General features: G+C 36.6%; 1 protein-coding gene across 1 annotated transcript; it reads left to right on the top strand.

Moving 5' to 3' along the window:
• The first annotated feature begins 5,403 nt into the window (after positions 1 to 5,403).
• On the top strand, positions 5,404 to 17,837 carry LOC146732323 (uncharacterized). The gene is made up of 3 exons (XM_085492364.1): positions 5,404 to 7,339; positions 16,602 to 16,800; positions 17,624 to 17,837. The coding sequence occupies exons 1-3, from the start codon at positions 5,404 to 5,406 to the stop codon at positions 17,835 to 17,837; spliced, it is 2,349 nt and encodes a 782-aa protein (XP_085348490.1).
• The last annotated feature ends 416 nt before the right edge of the window (positions 17,838 to 18,253 follow it).

Consider the following 18,253-nt stretch of genomic DNA (forward strand, 5'->3'; position numbering starts at 1 on the left):
ATCCTGGCAGGAGTTCCAAAATAAGACCCATGCTCTGATAATGCCCCTAGTTTCAAAGACCAATAAACATTACGATTATGATCTGATTGGTGTTGCAAAGGATAGTTGAATATTGTTTTTTGAAATTAATAATTCCCATAACCGTTTTCCAATATAGATAAATCGTCGTACGTAACAAACTGTATAACTCAGTCTCAACAATGAAATAAAGGAATGTATATATATATTACACTGTTACTAATGCATTGAAATACAACTATATATTACACTGTTACTAATGCATTGAAATACAACTAATTCAAATTGAAAGAAATTGGAATATAAAATATTCCATCAGTAATATTTACGAAATATTTGTTTATATGTTTATAAACTTGCTTGGCAATACCCACCCCAATTAGATATAAAGTGTACATATTTTAATAAATAAATATAAAATATTAATTATTTCATATTTTATTATATAACCTGCACAAAAGTAATCAATATTTTCCTTGCTAGAGTGATGTGTAACTTCATACGGGAATCCTGATAAAGTTCACAACTGGCGATTTAGCAATATTAAGGATTGTCAACTTCCCGTGAATTTAATTACCTAACGTTTTTAGGTTTATGCGCTGCAAATTACAGAACACGTACCTAAGCGGCCGTCCCCCAGCAAATAATTAAGTCAAGGCGGTTTCGATATCGAAATCAAGAAACTCTCCGTTTTTACACAATCTGGGAAGTTTGAATTACTAAATGAAGTACGAGACGATGAAGCTGAAATATCCAAGAACCAACACATACCAAAAATCTCAAAAGTGAATATTCGCGGTGTATTTTAAGTCTAATCAGACTGGAAGTGGGAATTTGTTAGTACTCCAAACATATTTTAGTATAAGGTAGTAACAACTTGTCAATAAATATGGGATTATTTGTAAGCATAAGATTGTTATGTGAACTTCGTTCATTAATGGAATACTGTGCGATGGTGCTATTTTCAGGGCCTAACTGATTCAGACTCCTATATTGACTATGTCCAGGGCTGTTTACTAGTAGTAGTACCAACCTACTTACTTGTCAGTGTCTGGCTGTTATATGCAGCCCAGAACACGTCAGAATAGTAAAAGAAAAGTCCGCAAATGTCAGTTGCCCGTGCCATGAGAGCCGACCACAGAACCAAAACAATCTGTCAGCCTTCGCCGCCCACAGCATCGATATGATTTTACATTGCATATAAATGAACTTTGAATGCAGCTATCCCGGCCAGCAATCGAATCATCAATCTTCATGAGTGATGTAACTGGTATTTTCACCTATTTGCTTAATGGTCCGTAAGTGAATGTTGTCAAGTTCGAGAGTGTGTTTTGACGTACAGCGACGTGAAAATTATTGCTACAATTTTGGGCTTTAACATGTTCTATATTCACCCAAAACAACAACGAACCTGAAACAAAAGTAACCGCAAATGATACAAAGTATATGACATATGTAATTATATGCATCAATGATACACCTTAATAGGAATTAGTGTTATCATTTACGAAAATATTTGTTCACAATTTTATAAACTGGCATGGAAATTCCCACCACCTATGCAAATTCACATACTAATTTTGTTTACTTTGTACGTGTACTATGATTGCATATTTTAATACATAAACACTCAAAATATTTATCATATAACCCGGACAAAAGATTTAATTAATTATTTTTTCATGCCATGAGACATTTCCCCTATCTGTGTTACTTCATATTTTAGTATAAGGTAGTAAGAATGCGTATACGTTAACTGGGATGTATATATCCAAGATAGTTTCTAGTGCAGCCTCTCATATTACTTGACAATAGTCTACAAATATTTTCTAAGTAATAAAATTGGTATACGTTAACTCGGATGTAACAGAAGTAAGTAAAAGTTACATCCCAGTAAGTAAAAGAACTAATGTTTTAATTGGTCGTAAAAGAGCTGGATGAGACGACTTAACACTTACTGTCCGTCAATTACTGAGATACAAAGGGTGACAGTCGCCTGACTCAAGGTGTTGACGGGGTGTCAAATCGCGACTTTACATACTCCTTGGCCGGTATGCCTTTGATATAGCTCTATAAAAAATTCACAACAATGAGTTTAATCCATGTGGGCATGGAAGCTGTGATGTTTTTTAATAAAGAAAACTTACTACGAACACGTGTGTATATGTGCTATTTATCTGTTTCTAACGCATGAACTTCCCCCACGAACCCTGATATGTCGCGTTTTATGTTTGAATCCCGACACCCGCGATTTAATAAAATTAAGAAATGTCAATATAAAATATTCCATCACTGACAATGATGGGTGTATTTTACGGTTAGTGTTTGTTACGAAAATATTTTTTCACTATTTTATAAAATAGCTTTGTAATTCCCATCACCAATTATATATAATGCACATCATGTTACTACCGGTAATCAAAAATCACTCGATAATTGTGTTTACTCTGTGTGTGTACTATGGTTTCATTTGAAGTTTTTATCATTTTAATGGTGTACATATTTTACCGGTAGTACATAAGGGTACACTTTACAAAAATACCCATGATATATAAAATATATAATCCATTATACAACCTGAACAAAAGAAATTCTTATTTTTCCTTGATATAATGATAACATGTTACTTTATGCGGAAATCCTTGTAAATGAGATTTAAAAAAAAAAGGAATTGTCACTTGCCCATTAATGCTGATGCTACCTTCAGGTCCTACCTGTTATCCAGAGTCTCATGTTGACTATGCGGCGGATCGTTTACTTATCAGTGTAACATTTGACCGAGAAAAAGTTGGAATAGTAAAAAATAAATAAAAGTCAGTTGCCCGTGTCGAAAAAGCTTACAGAATCAAAATAGTCTGTCAGCCGTTGATGTCCATACCAGCGATATTTTACACATATAATTTGAGAATCACAATTGCATAGAAATGAAGAATACAGCTATTCCGTCCATCAGGCCATCAATCGAATCATCAGTCTTCATGATTGATTTAACTGCTGTTTCCATGTATATGGTTAGTTGTCAGAGACTGAATGATGTCAAGTTCGAGAGTGTGTTTTTACGTACGGCGACGTCAACATTATCGATTACATCACAGTCCCTTCACACTGTGATTACATTAAAGACGATTGAAAAGGAAGTGCCATTGTCAAATTTCAGAGAGTAGAGGACTCTTTATACTGGAGACGTTCCAGTACGGATCCGGGGTTGTTCAATTGGCATATCAGAAATTCTTTATTTGAATAGGGCATGTTTATATATTCACCAAAATAACACTGTTGCCATGTTTCTAGGCATACAACTAACTTGAAACAAAAGAAATCGTTCGATTCGAACGACCTGTGTCCTTTGAAATCAAGTCTTATGGCCCTGGTGTTTCCGAGTGAAAATACCAGCGAAGATTCCCGGGGAACAAATATTAATGCTGTATTTCACTTTATACTAAACAAAGCTCACCACAATCAATCATGGCGGACTACCTCAGACGCGTCCAAAAGTCAACAGAAAAACAAGATAACAGTATTAAATTATTGGAAGAAAACTTTACAGCGATCGTGGATAATAATAATAATAATGAAGAGAAGCGTAAGACTTGGACTAAACTAGAAGAAATCCAAAAGAATATCGATTACTCATCGAAAGAACGAGAGAAACTCACACAGGAAATTGACCAGACTAACAAATCAGTTACGTCATTGCTTGACGCTGTTGATGCTAAATCGTTGGCCACTCAAACAGAAATCAACATACAAATTAAAGATAGTTTGGCTAATATGCAACACCTCACTTTACAGACTGTACAGGACATGATCATGAAATTACAGTGTGACCTAGAAGAAAAGATCTCATCGGTTACAACCAATTACGAAGCAGCCATTGAAAATTTAAAAACTGAACACAAGATGGAACTACAACAAGTACGCGACGAATTACAAGAAGTAACAGTCAAATACAAGGCTTGTTTGAAAAACGTAGATGATTGCTCAAACCAGGATACTGCCGTTACATCAATGTCTAATCCTGAACATCATTCTCACCCTCAACTGAAAACCACCCTGGATGTTGAAGCCGACTGTTTTGAACCACGTGGTTCTGAACCTCTTCAAACGAAAGCTGAAACAAATGACGAAAGTCCCCAACCAGAAAAATGTCTTGATGGAACTAACTGTAAATCCCAGCAGGGGAGTGACATTCATCATGAAACTATAAACGCAAACAAACTAATTGTAGGCGATTCTATTACACGTCATGTCAATGCTAGTAAAATGTTCCCGCGTACCTCTGTTGACCATCGTAAAATATATACCATTGCACAGGCCATTGACGCAGCTAAAGTTTTCATATCATCGTCAGTGGACACTGTTGTATATCACATAGGAACCAATGATTTAATGAGTGGGAAATCGCCCGCTGAATGCATTGACCAAATGGTTGAACTAGTAGACACTACGACTAACAATATGCCAAATGCAAATATAGTAATCTCTGATGTATTGAAGCGTCATAATAACAAGAACGTGAATGATAATGTGCAAGAATTTAACCTACTTTTATTCAACAAGATGAAATTACGCAAGAAAGTGACAATCGTAAAACATAATGAATTGTCGGCAAATTCCGAATTGTTTGATGTTGATGGTACACACTTAAACATCAGAGGCACCGCTCAGCTGGTCTATGACATCAAAAATAAAATCAGACAAAGATTGATACCAAATGAAAACAGAAGTGCAGGCAAGTATCAGTTCAGAGAGCAGTACAGAAACGGCCGCAGTGTAAACCAAAATAATCATCGTCGAACAGGAGGATATTCGTCCAAAACTGTTTACCAAACAGAGTGCCCTCAACAGCTCAGGAAGACGCTTACTTCGAACGCCGAGAAATCGCATAACGATGAGAACGCTATGTTTTCCAAATTCATGAAATTCATAAACCTTATGAACTTATTTTAAATAACTGTTATCATGGAGCCCATGGCGGGGGCAGAAGTACGACGGTCGTACATTCTTTTGGATAAATAAGGATATTTTCTTTTTTGTTGTTGTTGCTTTGCTCTCTTCTCCCAAGTTTAATACCAAACAAATACCAATTGTTTTAAATTTGATTGTTGTTGTTTTTTCTCCCTCTCCTTTACTTGGAGGTGCCAAACAAACTTGTTTCGTTGATTTTATTTCTCTAATCTGATTATTTTTAACCAAACGAATACTTATTGTTTCAAATTTAATTAACTGTTTTACTAGTACATTATATTTTCCAGCCCCGTTACCCCCTTGCTAACTTTTATTTCCTTCAGTATACTAAGTGTGTAGTATTTTTGTGTAGTTCTTTTTTTTTTTTTTATATATATATTTATTTTTTTATTATTGTATATTTTCGCTTGCTGAAAAATGTCCAACTTCAAAATAGGTAGTTGGAATATCAATGGGTTGAATAGCAGTAAGCTGTCAAATGCTGATTTTATTAATTACACCTCTTCCCTAGACTTGGCTTGTTTCCAAGAAACGTGGCTTAGCAGTAACAGTAGTGTTAGATTAGAAAACAGCCTAGATTCATATGAGGTGATACGTCAAGACAGAAATCTTGGTCGCTCAAAAAAACAAAGAGGGGGTGTCGCTGTTCTATTTAAAAGTAAATACAAACAGTACATTACTCATATTTCTGGCAATACAGCACATTTTATTTGGTGTAAGATTGACAAAACAATCTGTGCTACTAATAATGATTTATACATTGGTTGTATTTACATCCCACCTGAGAACTCATTCCTTTATAAGAACAAGAATGTTGATCTGTTTAGTTATCTGGAAAAAGATATTTTACAATTTTCATCCAAAGGTGATGTTCTTCTCGTAGGGGATTTCAATGCTAGAATTGGTAGCCTTGATGATAGAATTGATGATAGCAGAAATATGCATCTACCCTTACCATCCTACTATATTAATGACAATTTTGGCAACAGAAATACTATGGATGTTAATTCATCATGCTGTATTAACAAATTTGGTAAAAAATTAATTCAGTTGTGTATTGATTGCAACCTCATCATTCTGAATGGTAGAACTATTGGTGACTCTACAGGAAAATACACATGTCACACTCCCCGGGGTAGCAGTACAATCGATTACGGGATAACTTCAAAGAACTTATGCGACTCATTACAATATTTTAAAGTAGCCGATTTGTCTCATTTATCAGACCACTGTGCTTTAACTTTATCTATGAAGATTAATATTAACATGTGTCTAAATGAAAATAATAAAAGCAATGATAAATTAGATCCTTTACCATCAAAATATATGTGGAATGACCAGGCTAAGGACAATTATCAAACAAACCTTGAAAAGTTAAATAATAATGAAATTAAGAATTTTATGAGCAAACCTTATAGCATTTATGAGTCAGAAACTGCAGTCACAGATTTTGAAAATTTAATTACAAATATTGCAGACAAATGTCTAAAGAAAATTACTCCTAAACTTAAAAAAAATAAACGCAAAAGTAAACAAAAAAACTGGTTTGACCAGGATTGTTGGTCCCTTCGTAAGGAGTTAAGGAGCCTATCACGTTTATTACAAAAGTATCCTCAAGATCCATATATCCGAGGGAAATTCTTTCAAACCCGTAAACAGTATAACAAACTAATCAAACATAAAAGTAATCAGAAAATGATTGCACAACTCAAAGAATTGGAAAATTCTAAATCAGACACATCTAAATTTTGGAAGATTCTTCGTGATATGAATGGCGAGAACCCCAGTAATAATAATGGGAATGTTCAACCTGGTGATTGGTTGGTTTACTTTAAGAACCTACTTAATACTGATAGCAGTACATCAAACTCTGAGATTGCGAATGAACTGGAGAATAGTGAAAAGAGTGCAAGTAGCAACCCCTATTTAGACAGACCAATCTTAAAAAATGAAATAACTAAAGCCATTAGACTTCTTAAAAGTAACAAGGCTTCGGCAGAAGATAGAATTTGCAATGAATTGTTAAAATACGGTGAACATCACTTATTAGATGCAATACATAAACTCTTTAATATTGTTTATAGTTCAAATAACTATCCACATTCTTGGAGCACTGGCCTGTTGGTACCAATCCACAAATCTGGGTCGAAAAATAACCCGGCCAACTACAGGGGAATTGCCATCTCTAGCTGTCTTGGCAAGTTATTCAATAGTATTCTAAATATTAGGCTGACATCATTTTTAGACTCTAATAACATTCTTTCCGGTCGACAGTTCGGATTCAGGCATGATTGTCGAACTACAGACAATCTTTTCATTCTAAAAACCCTGGTAAATAAATATATCTACAGTGGTAAGTCAGAGTGCGCCAATAAACAAAATAACACAAATATTAAACAATCAAAAAAATTATATGCCTGCTTTATTGACCTTAGAAAGGCCTTTGACAGTGTCTGGCATGATGGTCTATTCAAAAAATTAATCAAATATGGTATAACTGGAAAAATGTATAAAACTATCAAAAACATGTACAGTAAAGTAAAATATAAAGTTAAATGTAAAGAAGGCTTAACTAAACAATTTCAGTCCAATATTGGTGTTAAACAGAGATGTAATCTTAGTCCAACTCTCTTCAATCTTTTTTTAAATGACCTGCCCACTATTTTCAATCCTAATACCTGTGATCCTCCTTATTTAGAAAACTCGCATGTCAGTTGTCTACTCTATGCCGATGATATTGTGATACTTTCTAAAACTAAACAGGGATTACAGACATGTCTTGATAGTTTGGCATTGTATGCTAAAACGTGGAAGCTCTCTGTCAACACTGACAAAACCAAAATTTTAATTTTCAATAAATCAAACACGTTTGAATAATGATACATTTTTTCTTGGAGGTATCGAACTTGATACAGTTAAATCTTATAACTATCTGGGACTAGTCATTAGTGCCAATGGTAAATTTAAGGATGGCCTAAAAAACCTTAAACGTAAGGCTCAAAAAGCTCTGTTTTCAATGAAAGCAAAGCTTGGCTCAATACAAAACATAAGTATAAAAGTTTCAATTTCCCTTTTTGACAAACTCATCAGACCTATCCTCATTTATGGTTGTGATGTTTGGGGTGATGAGTTCTCCACTAAATCACCTATTGAAGACGTTCAATTAAGTTATTGTCGGTATCTACTGGGGGTGTCACAACACACACCAATTATGGCCATGTATAACGAGTTAGGCAGATACCCCCTAGACGTATTTATAAAAAAACAAATAATTAAATATTACAGTCGGGCCATGAATTCTAATAATGCGTTACTCAAGGAAGCTTTTGTGGTTAACCAAAGCATTAAAAGTAAATGGTATCTAGAAGTGACATCATTATTAAACAATATCCAACTATATCATTCAGTTAACAACTGTGATAAATTAACCTCGGCACAAATGAAACAAATTGATTTGGGCATCAAGGATTTATTTCTAACAAAATGGAAAGGTGAGGTCCATAATGATAACCGCACCAAAGCAAATGAGAAAAACAAACTAAGAACATATCGGCTAATCAAATCAGATTTAAAACTTGAGCCATATTTAGTCAAGCTAAAAAACTTTGAACTGCGTAGTGTGCTTACCAAATTTCGTCTTAGTGACCATAGTCTCAAAATTGAAATGGGTCGTCATAAAAAAATCCCACTAAACAACAGGGTTTGTGACATGTGTAACAAAGGTCTAATTGAGGATGAAATGCATTTTCTGCTGGAATGCAACAAATATAATGAGTTGCGTGCCAAACTGTTCAATAAAGCTAAGGATATGATCCCAGCATTTGAAAATAAACCTGCAGAGAAAAAATTCATGGAATTGTTACAGAATGAAAACATTATTATTCCAGTAGCACAGTTCATAAGTAAAAGCTTTGAAGTCAGGAAGCAGGGTCTTACTTGACATCTTAATGCCTGCTGTCAATTTTGTAATTTTATATTAGATTGTATTTTAGAGATTTTGTATTTTTTAGTAATTTAGTGATTGTATTTGTTATTTAGTATATTGTGTTTTTGTTTTGTTTTTTTGTATATATATTTCTCCTTGTACTTTGTGACCATTTTCTTTCCCTCCGGGGATTGTGTAAGAGTCAATAAGTAAATAAATAAATAAATAAATAAATTGATGTGGGAATAGGTGACAAAGGTCAAAACAAATATTTGGGGGAATCCGAAAACGTAACTTACTGCACATGAATTTCACGACGAAGTTTTAAACATTCTGGTTATCTCCGTGAGACAGTAGCCTTTGAAACAAAATTGAGGGACTTTAAAAACGCAATGTATGGCGCTTAGATAGGTTAGTAGAGGCGCCCGGGTAATCGAAATTTAGCGTGAATGGCATTCCGAGCGAAAAATGTCGGGGGTAAACTATTTTCGCCCATTCATTTATTTTGGGGTGATATATCATTGATTCAGCCCAGTGGTAGTGTAGTTTATTTATTAGAGGCGCCAGGGAACCAAAATTTAGGACGTGAATTGTTTGGACGACAATTATAACCAAGAGGTGAGAGACTACTTACAGCGGCGACATGCAGCTACGGTGACTGCGACCCCAATCATATTCTAATTTTAGTAAGCTAGGGTAAAACCCATGTTTATGTTATGAGAAAGTGCAGATCTAGAACGTATTTTAGTGCACATGGAAATACATTTTTGCTTATCACGGCGAACGCAATTTAATGCGAGTGAATTTCCCTACTAACTTCCCTAGATGTATGCGTCCAATATGGCGACCAAGGGCAAAAACAGTGTTATGCAAATTAGCTTTAGTTGAAAATTTGAGTTTTCTCGACGATATCTACGTGAATTTGAACCAAAATGTTATCGGCACGACTCAGAGTACGACAACGACAGCCAATGAAACGTTATTGAAGGCAAATGAACACATCAGGCAAAAAAGACTGTTTCTAGTTCTGGCGTAAAATGGAGGCACATACCATTTTGACGCTTGAGGGTAATGGAAATCAGTTGATTTTAGGGTGTCACAATAAGCGAGGGAGCAAATCGTTTTTATGCTACGAAAAAATGCAGACCTTAACGTACTTGTTTTACTTTAGTACTACGTAATTTTTGTTTGATTACCTAAGGTTTTTAGGTTCATGTGCTGCAAGGTACAGAGCACATACCAAAGCGGCCGTCCCTCAGCAAAGAATGAAGCAAAGGAATTTTCGATGTCGAAATCGCGAAACTCGCCCCTTTTACGCAAACTGGGAAGTTCGAATTACTAAACGAAGTACAGGACGACGAAGCTTAGATATCCAAGAACCAACACATACCAAAAATGTATCTCAAAAGTGAATATTCTTACCTCTAACCGGATCGGAAGTAAGAATTTGTTAGTAATCTAAATATCCAATTATATTTTAGTATAAGGTAGTAATCATGTACAGTGTCAAGCGAGGATAAATATGATAATCATATTAATTATACACAGATGATAAATTAAACAAGGTATACAGTACTGTTAATTACTTAAATTAGTTTATACTGGAACAGGATAGAGTTCAAATAACGTAATAATGTGTCCCATGTATCTTGACTTTGAGAGTGATAGTGGCTGGGTACGGGATGGGGACATTACGAGAACAACCCATTATAATGTACCCCACTTCCTCACTTGGTTATCAGTTTATGATCAGGACATTAGTCTTATTTAATTAGTTATAAAGAAAGTTATCTTATGCCACATAACAATGTGTAAACAAATGTGTACTGACTGGAACTACTTTTAGACATCGATTGACCTGCCAGTTTAGAAAATTACGTATAGTGCGCGTTTGTGTTACTATATCACGATCGTACAGAAATCATACACATTTTTCGTGAGTTTTCTGGCGCGCCATATCAGGCGGGAGAGACACATCATAATTTCAATAACAGAAAAAGGCCTACGAAATGCATTAAATAAACTGCAAGATTATTGCCAAAAATGGAAAATCAAAGTAAATCTTTCGAAAACTAAAATTCTTGTATTCAGAAGAGGAACACTACAAAGAAATGAACAATTCTATTATCAAAATGAAAAACTTTGCTGTGTCAACTCATATAATTATCTTGGAATAATCTTTCAGTCAAATGGTAAATTTACAGAAGCTAGAGACAACCTAGCAGATAAAGCAATCAAAGCCATGTATGCACTAAATCAGTCTTTACCAAAAAAAAAACACAAAAAAAAACAGACTGTAAAACGTACATCCATCTGTTTAATATATGTATCAAACCAATTTTACTGTATGGATCTGAAATTTGGGGAATGGAAAATATGAGTAACAATAACTGGGACAAAACAGATATCAAACAGATAGAAATGATTTTATTTCCAGTTTTATTCCCTAAAGAAATCATTACCAACCTGCAAAAATTCACATATTTAATGAAAAGTAACGACAGAAATATAATAATTTTTTTTCTATTTTTTTACGTTATCATACTTTGATATTATTTTAATCACTTATATATTTATTGCTGTAAACCTCAGACTAGTAATACAATATTGTATTACTAGTCTGAGTGTAAACCAATAGAACATTTGTACTTGCAATAAAGTTATTATTATTATCATTATTATTATAACGTTTCGACTCCGGAAAAGTCACTTCCGTGTTACTGTCTGCGTGGATTTGTCTTACTTTGGCGACTGCCCATCGATTCGTTCCATCAACTGCCTCGACGATGTCTCCCCGTTCATATGTGAAAGTGGCCATAATGATACAATTACGGGAAAAATTAACAAATCATGTACGCTTCTATAAAGTTCGACGAAATGCCGTAACTGAAAAGTAATGACAGAAATATAATATTTTTTTTTCTATTTTTTACGTTATCATACTTTGATATTATTTTAATCACTTATATATTTATTGCTGTAAACCTCAGACTAGTAATACAATATTGTATTACTAGTCTGAGTGTAAACCAATAGAACATTTGTACTTGCAATAAAGTTATTATTATTATTATTATTATTATTATTATTATTATTATTATTATTATTATTATTATTATCATTATCATTATCATTATTATTATAACGTTTCGACTCTGGAAAAGTCACTTCCGTGTTACTGTCTGCGTGGATTTGTCGTACTTTGGCGACTGCCCATCGATTCGCTCCATCAACTGCCTCGACGATGTCTCCCCGTTCATATGTGAAAGTGGTCATAATGATACAATTACGGGGAAAATTAACAAATCATGTACGCTTCTATTAAGTTCGACGAAATGCCGTAAATGAAAACTCAACTGGATAACAGTTGTTTTTATAAGACTAAGACTGCATAAAGGTCACATTTGCATATCCCTGCGCGTAAGAGATTGAATACTCATGTTAAAGCGGGAGGGTCGTCACCAGCGCACGCGCGAGAATTGAGTCCCAAGCGACAATAACACACGCTAAAAACGCAAAGGCTCATGGGTAGACGCTTGTTTGTAAACAATGACACGCTATGGCCATCTGACGCATGCGCTGGTGACGACCCTCCCGCTTTAAAATATGACGATATAGACAACTCCACGGAGCTCTAAACCACAGTCCCTCTATCATAGACTGTGTCTAAACTAAATAACATTTTCAACAGTATGTGTTTATTGTCATAATTATAGAGTATACAAGAGAACTGGTGATGGTATAACTGCCTCAGCTCAAAGATTGTTATGTAATACAGGGGAATGTGAAGGGAAAAGTATTGTAATGTTACCTCTGTGTAATTTACAATATATCTGCATTAACCTTCACTGTGAAGGAAAATATGGGAGTTGACTTAAATGACTGGTAAAAGCAAGGCTGGTCAAATTCTGCGAAATAGTAGTTAGAATTTCCAGATACGCAATCGACACATTGTGAGATATCAAAATATGGATGATAAACAGCAAGTGATATTCCAGAGATGTAGTTGGAATTGAAGCAAAGGAGTGGCCTATTAATCCATGAAACATACTCACACATATCCGTACATATCATCCTGTCTTATTGTGTGTGGGCAAAGCTGTCATGCACACAATCGGAAAAATATGTTATTACTGTAAATAATTATGAACAGTAAAACTGAAAATAAAAACTATGAACAATTAATAAGGAAAATATGTAATTTGCTATGCAGTTTCCAGAAAATTATTACAAGTCCCAGAAGTGCATACGAGTCGTTAAAACGTACAGTTTGGTGACAGAACCCAAACGAGAAGTCTGGAGTCACGGCGAATACTCTCTAGCGAGTCACCCCTCTAAAACGTCATTACTGTGGCAATGACATTGAACTTTGCTCTTCAATAAAGCAGCAGTTTCCATCTTCAAATAATCAAAATAAACTTGATACCCTGGCGAAGCATGTCTATTGTTTCACAACGACTGTTCCAGGTTTTTTTTGTCTTCCCAATTTCTCAAGATAAACGTCCCAAACGTTTTGTGTACTAGAAAGACATGTTTATTGGCAGCATTTCTTGTATTAATTTCCATTGCACAAAAAAGAAGAAGCAAATACTGTTACTGAGGCACAGAATTTGCATGAATTTTTCTCCCCGGCCATTCACGCAAACTGCAAACGAAGTCTTTTTTCTCATCCATAGTTGTTGACACTTTGCAACCGCCTTGATGGATGTATTTTGACGTATTGTGACCCCGGATTCTGACCTTGCGTTCCGGCTACATGTACTGCCCTTTCATACCAGTTCAATTTCCTTTCATTATTTCATCCAAATGTCATGATATTTAATATTTAAAACCCACCTTTATTTCACAGTCACTTTAGTTTTCACTTTTCTAAAATTATTTTACTGATCAAAAGACTTTCCACTCCCATCATGCAATCCCCCATAGTACTTCCGGAAACACAGAGGCGATCGCCAGCATATCTACAAATAACCTCGCTCTCAGGAACTGAGGAATAAAGAACACATCGTGAAAAACCAAAAAAATAGTTTCACGCGTAAAAAAATATTTATGAGTACTTTGTCTCAGGCATTGCCTTCTAATCTAGCTTATCTAACTTTTTACGACCCATATCCAAAAAAGTAAACAAACTCCACATGATGTCAACATTTTATCGCATCCGAGCATGGAAGGTACAATGTACTAACGGAAGGAGCCACGACGCCTATCAAGTGGCCACTTAAGCCTCTTAACTGGCTTATTTCCTTTTGTTTCAACCCGAATTAATCCTGATAAGGCCATTGTCTAGCTCATCTTTGATGTCCATGATAGTTTGCGATTGTTTACACAAGTAACGAGTGAGCGGAGTATGATACAACCCCGCCATTTTTTTAATGTGACTATAAAATATATTAGCGCATTATGAAACTACGGTCATCACACATGCGCACTGGGTTTGTTTAGGTGTAAAAGGTCAAAATAAGTATTTCACAACCGGAAATTCAACAGATGAACGTTTGACTTCACTAATTTCCCATGTTTTAAATGTTAGCAACTGTAACTAGAACAAGATTTCGAGTGCATACGACAACAATTCCTAAGGACTCCTAAGAAATATTATCACAGAGAAAGTGTCGAGGCATGCTCTTCTTTCGATACTATCTTTTCTGTTGGTGTTCGCCGATGTCCGGTGGTGAAAAATTTCGACAGTTTCGGGCGCCAAACCCACGCACTGACAATGGTACCATTGAATAATGCAATTGTCACAAGCAATCATTGATTAACTCTCATTACCACTACAAATACAAAATTCACGATATTTCACCAGTTCTTCTTCAATCAATGTTATATCTGACAATTTTCCATTAAAGTTCGCCATTTTCAATATTGTACATGCGAGGTACGACTATCGCTTCCGAACATGCTCCGAATATTACCGAATGCTCGAGATTAGCGTAACCCCATTGTACGAAGGTGTTAAGAGCTAACGGAACCAATGTTTGTGAACAAACATTGACAAACGATCATGAGGTAAAGCTAAAACAATAGCATCGTGGCTCCTTCCGTTAGTACCTTCCATGATCCGAGTAACTGCTTCAGCAACTCGGTTTTTTGTGTGGTTATGCACAGTCCCTCCACTGGGACTGTGAGTTATGTTATTAGCGTGCTGTTCCCGTAATGATACGACGACAGTCAAACGTAGTTGATTCCGGTGCATGGTATTACAGGGGGGGACAAGGGGGGTAGCTGGTACAGTTTTACGGGAAATAAAAAGGGCCTTTTACAATTTACAAGGAAAAAAAGACGTTTTTACAGTTTACAGTGTTAATTTAATTTTGCAGTGAATTTTGTCATCTCGTCGTTTTACAGTTTCGAAAATTTAATTTCCCTGGATTATTCATTACGACATGTTTTATTTGAATGTAAATTCTTGTACGTACCGAGAAAACTGATATTTGATTGATTACGTTGTACATCTAGCCTGTGATTACCCCGGGGGAGGGGGCTACTTCCACATTAAGCGGGAAAGGGTGTGCAGGCCTCCTCTCGTAAACCATACTTACTTCTAAACCATATAATTCTATTTATATACCCACTCCTAAACACAAATGTTTTCAGCGAAAAAAAAAACCCACCAAGCTCACAACTTTCGCAACCAGTGAGCGCATCCTGGCGAAGCATTTTATTCAGCCTTTCCCGGTATTTGGCTTTGAAAAAGTAAATAAATGCTACACACTGCTAAACCAAAACATTGATAAATGACTACCCACTTCGAAACAAAATAACGTGAAATGACACCCCAGTTGGCACATACCAGTATTGAACGTCTATGCAAGTAGCCCCCCCCCCCCCCAGGTGGTTACAGAATTACGGAATTTATTTTTTAAATTTACGTTGTACGAACAAAAAAATATTGAAATTACGTTGAACAAAAATAACCCTTGTTCATTACAGGCTCAAGTCCATCCAGATATCGTCAGTTCCGGTAGATAGTGTAAATACAACGTTCGTCAGATGTCTCTAGTTCCAATAGGCTCAAGTTTGGTAGTACGGTTCTAAACCTCACTATATGTAGAGCGTAGGTCCAATAAGTGGCACTATTCAATAAAGTATACAATGATACAATTTCGTCATAGATGTACGTACGTTATTGTCCAGTCTAAGCAGAAACAGTAAATGTTATACATAAATTAGCAATATAAATAATGTAAAAATTTCAAGAATGTTGTACTCGCAATGGTCAATGTATCGGAACAGACTGCAAGCAAGTCTGTGGTCTTTGTTACTCTATACAGATCACAGCTTGCTGAGTCTGTAAAAGTTTACGCTGACTCCCCAAACAACCCTGCACGGTTTCCGCCAGAAGCAATGAAATTAATTTCCCTACAATGACCTGTCCTCAGCTTATACCTAGACGTGTGTGTCTCAGGCGCCCTATGGTAAACGCGTTAGCTCGTCTCTCTCAGTTTGCACACAAACGACTAAAAGCCAGTCCTGCTACTGTAGCATCCTGAGTCAGATTGACGTGTCCTCCGACCACACCACGCAAACACAGCAAAAGTATTTTTAATAAATTAAATACAACATACACCTGTTCCTGCATTCACTATATGCACCTTTATACTAATCTAATTGCAAGACGGATTTTCGTGCGACAGTACTGCCCATTGATCCAAAAGCCCATTGGTCCTACAAACCATTGATCCTACAGCTCATTGGTCTTACAAACCATTGGCCCTACAGCCCATTGGCCCTACAGCCCATTGGTTCTACAGACCATTGGTCCTAAAACTCATTGGTTCTACAGCCCATTGGCCCTACAGCCCGTTGGTCCTACAAACCATTGATCCTACAGCCAAGTGGTCCTACAAACCATTGATCCTACAGCCCATTGGTCCTACTGCCCATTGGTCCAACAAACCATAGATCCTACAGCTCATTGGTCCTAAAACTCATTGGTTTTACAGCCCATTGGTTCTACAGCCCATTTGTCCTACAACCCATTGGCCCTACAGCCCATTGGTCCTACAAACCATTGATCCTACTGCCCATTGATCCAACAAACCATTGATCATACAGCACATTGGTTCTACAGCCCATTGGTCCCACACACCATTAGCCCTACAGCCAATTGGTTCTACAGCCCATTTGTCCTACAACCCATTGGTTCTACAGCCCATTGGCCCTACAGCCCATTGGTCCTACAAACCATTGTTCCTAATGCCCATTGATTCTACAGTCCATTGGTTCTACAGCCATTTGCCCTACAACCCATTGCTTTTACAGCCCATTGGTTTTACAGCCCATTTGTCCTACAACCCATTGGTTCTACAGCCCATTGGCCCTACAGCCCATTGGTCCTACAAACCATTGATCCTACTGCCCATTGATCCAACAAACCATTGATCATAAGCACATTGGTTCTACAGCCCATTGGTCCCACACACCATTAGCCCTACAGCCCATTGGTTCTACAGCCCATTTGTCCTACAACCCATTGGTTCTACAGCCCATTGGCCCTACAGCCCATTGGTCCTACAAACCATTGTTCCTAATGCCCATTGATTCAACAGCCCATTGGTTCTACAGCCCATTTGTCCTACAACCCATTGGTTTTACAGCCCATTGATCGTAACGCCCATTGGTCCTACAGCCCCTTGGGTCTAGCACCCGACGGTCCTACAGCCCATTGGTTCTACAGCCCATTTGTCCTACAACCCATTGGTTTTACAGCCCATTGGTTCTACAGCCATTGGTCCTACAAACCATTGGTTCTACTGCCCATTGGTCCTATAAACCATTGATCATACAGCTAATTGGTTCTACAGCTCACTGGTCTTACAAACCATTGGAACTACAGGCCATTGGTTCTACAGCCAATTGGTCCTACAAACCATTGGCTCTACAGCCATTGGTTCTACAGCCCATTGATCCTACAGCTCATTGATCCTACAGCCCATTGATCCTACAGCTCATTGGTTCTACAACCTATTGATCCTACACACTATTGATTCTTCAGCTCATTGATCCTACTGCCCATTGATCCTACTGCCCATTGATCCTACAGCCCATTGATTCTACAGCCCATTGATCCTACAGCTCACTGGTCCTACAAACCATTGATCATACTGCCCATTGATCCAACAAACCATTGATCATACAGCTCATTGGTTCTACAGCCCATTGGTCCTACACACCATTGGCCCTACAGCCCATTTGTTCTACAGCCCATTTGTCCTACAACTCATTGTTTTTACAGCCCATTGGTTCTACAGCGCATTGATCGTAATGCCCATTGGCCCTACAGTCCCTTTGGTCTACAGCCCGATGGTTCTACAGCCCATTTGTCCTACAACCCATTGG

The sequence above is a fragment of the Saccoglossus kowalevskii genome, chromosome 17, assembly GCF_978046115.1.
Source record: "Saccoglossus kowalevskii chromosome 17, keSacKowa6.1, whole genome shotgun sequence".
NCBI classification, from domain to species: domain Eukaryota; kingdom Metazoa; phylum Hemichordata; class Enteropneusta; family Harrimaniidae; genus Saccoglossus; species Saccoglossus kowalevskii.

Excerpts from the sequence above, each read along its gene's own strand:
- LOC146732323 (XM_085492364.1), top strand. The coding sequence starts at position 5,404 with ATGTCCAACTTCAAAATAGGTAGTTGGAATATCAATGGGTTGAATAGC. Across the intron at positions 7,340-16,601 it reads AAATAAATATATCTACAGTG|CTCATTGGTCTTACAAACCA; the intron begins GTAAGTCAGAGT and ends TTGATCCTACAG. Across the intron at positions 16,801-17,623 it reads ATTGGTCCTACTGCCCATTG|CCCATTGGTTCTACAGCCAT; the intron begins GTCCAACAAACC and ends TTGGTTTTACAG.